The sequence below is a fragment of the Malania oleifera genome, chromosome 10 (genome assembly GCF_029873635.1).
Source record: "Malania oleifera isolate guangnan ecotype guangnan chromosome 10, ASM2987363v1, whole genome shotgun sequence".
Lineage (NCBI taxonomy): Eukaryota > Viridiplantae > Streptophyta > Magnoliopsida > Santalales > Ximeniaceae > Malania > Malania oleifera.
The window spans coordinates 46,712,674-46,719,163 of NC_080426.1; the positions used below are offsets into that span (position 1 = coordinate 46,712,674).

Genomic DNA, 6,490 nt, shown 5'->3' on the forward strand with positions numbered 1-6,490 from the left:
AACCAGCCATGTTTTATGGTTCAAAATATTGGGCATCTAAGAAACAACATGTACAAAAAATAACAGTTTCTGAAACGCAAATTAAGGTGAGTGAGTGGCATAATAGTAAAAGATAAATTAAGAAAGAAATACATTCACAGTAAACTAGACATAGCTGGTCGAAGACAAGACAAGGGAGGGGCAGCATAAATGGTTTAGGCATTTGAAATGCAGGCAAAGTAGCGCACCTATGAGGAGGAGTGAGCAAGTTATTGTTTCTGGCATTAAAAGAAGCAGGGATAGACCTAAAATATCCTGCAATTAGCTAGTGGGAAGGACTTAATAGCTCTTAAGTCAGCGGAGGAAAATGCCCTTGATCGAGTGAGTTGGCAGAAAATGATTCATGTAGCCGACCCCACCCAATGGAGCTTAAGGCTGGCTGTCAATTGTTGTTGTTGTATATTTCTATCAGAAGGGGATGGAGGCAAGGGGAGGTTTCTCATCAAATATGACTCTAATTTTTGGAAATCATGACCATGTATAAGTTGTTATCACTAATCGTAGTAGAAGGGTTAAGGGTACACCTAAAGTAACCTAGAATGAGACAGTAACAATTTAACAGCCCTCAAATTGTCAAAGGTAATTGTTCACGATTGTGCAAGTTGGCATAACAAGATTCACCTAACACCCGCACCTAGTGGGACTTAAGGTTTGATTTTCTTCTTGTTGTTGTTGTGGTATATCCATGATAAGTTGATTGACATGAAGACTTCAACTTCAAGTGACTTTGGCAAAGAAATCCAAATGAAAAAAGAATTTTTATATAGAAATAAAAAATCCTATGTCATAGTTAACGAAATTCATGACACTCGCAAAGAACACACTGATGTAGCCATTAAAAAGAATTGCTCCAATGCCCTTTAAACAGGTAATCAACAGAGTCAAATATTTGGTAATGCCCACTAACTTTATAGAAACAAACCATTTTTTCAGTTTGAGAAAACAATAAACATAATTAGATAATGTCGAAACACACTTAAAAAATGATAGTGTAACACTGAAATTATACAGCAATATAATATCGCAGAAACCGATATTAGATATATGAGCTTAATCATTATCCGATGTCCCCAAAGAAACAAGAAACAGTTCCAGCTCATTACACCAAGCTATAATCAAACAAATACTTACAAATACAGGTACAACGCCCTTCAAACAAGTGCAGCTCATGAAACTCCAAATTCCAATTCACTGTAACCTTTGGTCACACAGATACTAAAGGGATCTCTAGTTTCAGTCTGACAACATGCTTCAGTAAGTTCCAAAACACCACATTAATTCTTATGACTTACCTGATTACTTTTGACTGCCACTTTTTAAACGAATTTCCGAAATATCCACTGGCAATGGTGACCAACCCACTGAGTCCTTTACCCTAATCCTTCTTTGCATAACTGCAGATGCAGCCAGCAACAAGCACGCTGCAGCAACCAGTGGGACCAATACACCAATATTCCTCCTAGGGCAACCCTTCAAAACAGATTCTGCTGAGAGCTTCCCGTCAAGACTACCCATTGAATTATTCATCTTCATAATCTCAACCCCATTAAGAATTGCATCAATGTTATATGGAAAACTGCTATTTGAAGGACCTACACTTACAGTCAAAACATCCAAATTATCTCCATCAATCACAAAGTCTGCATAGAACGGAGAAGCCAGCACCATATTTGTAAGGTAGGACATATCCAAGTTTTCATATGCCAAATACCCATTAACATAAACATTAAAATAGAGCAAACCAAGCGAAATACTGGCAATATCACAAAAATGTGTTCGAACAAGATATTTGTAACCTTCAGCCACAGGAAACACCCACGTAATGTTATAGTTGGGTACTGATGCATTCCCACTACTGATCACTCGGGCACTGTTATACACATTATCCGGACAGATTTCACGGCTTGCCCCTCCCACTTGGTATCTGATCCGGGCACTCGAGTACACGCGGTTTGCCCCATTCCTCAATACTAAGAACTCATCATCAGGAACCCAAGTCCTCCACAAAGAATCGTTGAAAGGGGTCACTTTAGGACCTCCAACATTAATCCTATACACAGTTTCAAGCGCTTGTTTTGTCAATCCATCAATTCTCACAACTTTCTCATGATCTACAAACTGGGCAGTATCGGCAATCAGATCCTTGGGTGCAGAAATAACTTCAATTGCATTAACAAACGCAATTTTCGATATTTTCGTGGGAGTGAAGGAAATTACAAGCTTTTCTCCATCAACCCAGATCATGTACTCTTTAATTACAGGCCTCTCCGTGGTCTGACCGGTGAAATTGCTCAAAAGCAAAAACCCATTGGCAGAAACGTGAAACTGGGCTCCGCTGAGGTTATACCGGACAGAGTCAAATCGGTGGAAATGGAGACGTACCATGTGGGTCCCTTTGTCTCTGATCTTGAACTCGTACCTTGAAGGCCTCGTGAGAACCCTAGCAGTTTCGTAGATTGGGGACGAACCCAGAGGAGGATTCTGATCTCTCAGCGAAATAGTTCGGGCAGCAGAGAGGCACCCTGCCCCAGATTGGGAAGAGTCGCCGGTGAAACACCGTCCATCGACGTCCAGGGTGGCGTCGGCCGCGGAGCCACAGTCGATGAGGTAGTTGTCGACGGGGCAGAAAGAAGAAAGAGGATAAACGAAGGTCACTCGGAGAACAAAAAGAGAAAGTACGAAAGCGAGAACGGGGTTGGGGCGTGGAATCGCCATCGGAAACACAACACAAGAAGCTCTATCCAGAGAGATGGGGATGACGGATGTTTGTGGAAGAAGAAGTGGGGATATTGAGACGGGGAGCGAGTCAGCTGACCGAGTTTGTTAAACGCGTCGGGCATACGGCTGTCAAAGGTACCGCGGTTGCTTTCTACGCGGAGTGAAAGCGACCCACCGGATAAATTTTACCACACACTATTTTGTTACATTTTCATATAAATTAAATTTAGGATAAAACCCGTTAACCTCTCTTAAATTTTGATTTAAAAAAAAAACAACTGATTTACTTTTAGATTTCAAAATTTTCAAAAATCTCATTTTAAAAATATTTTTTACAATTTGGTAAAAAACATAAACATCATCTTATATTTTACAAAAAAACAAGTTTTTAAGGAAAGATTTGTATCTTTTTTACAAATTTGAAGAGAAATTTTATGACATTTTTAAAATTTTAGATAAGATCAATAGAATTTTGAAATTTTAGGTGAGATTTTTATATTAAATTTATAGAGAAAAGCTATTAATCTTCTTATGTTGGGCAAAAATTCAGACATATTTTTTTAATTTTAAAGTTTTAACAATTTTATGCATTTATTTAATTTCTTGGATATTTTATTTATAAAAAAATACTTCCTAATTTTTATTTTTATTTTTTAAAATTAAAAAATATTCAACTTATTTTATAATTTGCAACATCTCTACAAAAAATAGAAAATAAAAAAAATTGGAATAGTCATCTTCTTATGATGAGCACGGCTTATGAGGCAACAAAAGAGTGAGTACGGTTCACCCATAATGGCCCATCTGATGAGCACAAGTCATAACGCCCTGCACACTTGCCCAATTGATGAACATATCTCATGAGACATAAAGGAGTAAGCACTAAACACCTGGATGGCCCGCCGAATCAGCATGGCTTGTGAGGCCCCTACAACTAATGAGCACAGCTCATAAGCATATAGGAGTGAGTGTAGGTCACTTCCATTGGCCTATCTGTTGAGCAAGGCTCATAAGGCAACAAAAGCGGCTCGAATTGAGCTGACAATTGTAGATGTTAGCTCGAATAAACCTAGTCGTTCAAGTTAATCACCCTAGACACCGACTTGAATTGATTAGATCATATTAAGGATCTCAGTTCAGACTTAGCTTATTACCTTGGACCCCGACTTGGATGGATCCGGTCAAAGGGCGTACCGGCTTGAATTGAGCCTAATAGGGGGCATGCAAACTTGGATTGAGTTGTTGGTCGAGGATCTTGGCTCAGGTTAAGCTGACCATCCTGGATCTCGGCTTGGATTGAGACAATTATCATGTACATCGGCTCAGATTGAGCCGTTCAGATTGCGTACCTACTTGGATTCAACCTGTAGCTTAGTTTTCTACCTCATGAATGACTTGGATTAAGCCGGTTAGAATGCACTCCGGCTCAAATAAAGCCAATTGGGCTATATATCGGTTTGGATAGAGCCGATTAGAGGGCACATCAACTCAGACTGAGCAGAGTAGACTGCTCACCAGCTCGAATTGAGCCGATCGGAAGTAATTTTGGCTCGGATTGAGCCGATTACCGTATAGTCCAACTTGAATTGAGACTTAGATTAGGCCGAAGAATGAAGAAGTTGGCTCGGGCTAAGATGAACGGTGTGAACACTGGCTTGGATTGGTTTGGATGGCCTAGCATCTGGCTCAATTAGAGTTTAATAAGTTGAACCATTGGGTAGTTCCAAATCAGCGTGGATTAGGTAAGAAGCCCTATAGCTTGCTCTCTAAGTCATTTGGGGACCAGTTCGAATTACTACTCTCAAATAAAAAGAAATTTATTTCGTATATTCGAGAGTATGGGGGGGGTAACTGATACACCCAAAATTGAAAGGTATGCCTATAGGGACGGATATGTAAGGCCAACATTGGAAAACATTTGATATCTCACATAATCGCCTTTAGGTTATCCACAACCCTCGATGCGGTTACAAAAGCTACTATTGATGTTCTGCATAACCGTGTTGAGTCACCCATAACCCCCCTAAGAATAATGGCGAGTTACCCATTACTCCCTTAAGCATAATGGCACAACCATAAATGTCAAACTAAAGGGGAGTCTACCTTCACCACTATAAAAAGGGGATCTCATGAGGAAGTGAGCATCTAATTTTCATTAACTGTTACATTCTGAACCTCTCATTCCCTAACTTAGGTGTTGTGATATGGATTGTATAATGAAATTGCACAGCGAAATAAACAACAAGAAATAATAACACAACCAATAAGAACAACAGCACAAAGATTTACATGGTTCGACAAATCCTACATCCACGAAAGCAAAATGCACAAAAATTTCACTATGGAAATCACAATGTACACAATACACTTCAATAATTATCACTCTCACTTTCAAAATATGCCCAGATGATATATATAGAGTTTCCTTGGAAGTTTCCCCCCATTTGCCCAACCACCCAACGTTCAAAAATTCAAAATATCAGAAAACTGCTGCAACCCAAGCACCCCTCGTCGACGAACACAGGGCTTCATGAATGAGACCAAGAAGACCCTTTGTCAATGATGTAGGGCTCTCGTCGACGATGCCTGAAGTCTGAAAATTTCCTTCTCTCAGTAATTATTCATTAACGAGCTTTAGATCCTTTGTCAACGAACCTCTGTTGTTCCCTCGTCGACGAGCATAGTCCCTTTGTTGACGAGTCTGTTGTGCTGCCCCCTTCATGTTTTTTTCTCCTTCCTTTTTTGCTTATCAAAATAGAAGTATAAGATCCACAAATAACAATCTCCACCTTGGCGATTATACACCCCTTAGGAGAATCTCAAAAACATGAACTGCTTCACTTTGAACTTTAAAAAAAAAAAAAAACGTTTGGTTGGGTATGTCTCCCTTCTATTACTTGGAGACATGTAGTAAGTCCAAGCAATGCTTGAACTTCTCTGAAGTGACTGATTTGGTCAGAATATCTGCTGCATTATCAAATGTGTGAACTTTCTCCAACATAAGTTCACCTGAAGCAATCAATTCCCGTACTCTGTGGAACCTCACATCAATGTGCTTGGTCCTAGCATGGTACACCTGATTTTTTGCCAAGTAAATAACACTCTAACTATCACAATGCAGCACCACACCATCTTGCTATAACTTCAGCTCTCTGACTAAACCAGTAAGTCATAAGGCTTCCTTTGCAGCTTTGGCAACTGTCATATATTTCGCCTTAGTTGTGGACAATGCAACCAGAGACTGTACCATGGATCTCCAACATACTGGTCCTCCTACAAGGGTAAGCACATATCTCATTGTAAACCTTCTGTCATCCATATCTCCAGTATAATTTGCATCAACAAACCCCAAAACTGAAAAGGACAACCCTGTTGCTTACCAAACATGATGTCATATCCCGATGTACCCTGCACGTATCTGAGTATCCATTTTACAGCTTCCCAATGTTGCCTTCATGGATTAGAGAGGAACTTTCTCACCACGTTTACCGCATATGCCAAATCTGGTCTCATACATACCATGGCATACATTAAACTCCCCACAACACTAGCATAGGGGAGCTTTAACATGTCCTGGATTTCCTCATCCGAACTTGGGCAATCTGCAGTGGACAAATTGAAATGATTCCCTAGAAGTGTACACACCGGTCTTGCATTAGTCATGCTTAACCTCTCCAACACCCTTTGTAACCGCCCTAAGATAGCCATAATCTCCCTGCAGGCCTATCTCGGC

General features: G+C 40.0%; 1 protein-coding gene across 1 annotated transcript; it reads right to left on the minus strand.

The window, feature by feature from the left end:
• Positions 1–927: 927 nt before the first annotated feature.
• Positions 928–2,896, minus strand: LOC131166952 (probable receptor-like protein kinase At5g24010). The gene has a single exon (XM_058125618.1). The coding sequence runs from the start codon at positions 2,752–2,754 to the stop codon at positions 1,336–1,338; it is 1,419 nt and encodes a 472-aa protein (XP_057981601.1). The 5' UTR covers positions 2,755–2,896; the 3' UTR covers positions 928–1,335.
• Between the last annotated feature and the right edge of the window lie 3,594 nt (positions 2,897–6,490).

What these genes read in the sequence shown, in the direction of transcription:
- LOC131166952 (XM_058125618.1), bottom strand. Translation starts at nt 2,754, where the DNA reads ATGGCGATTCCACGCCCCAACCCCGTTCTCGCTTTCGTACTTTCTCTT.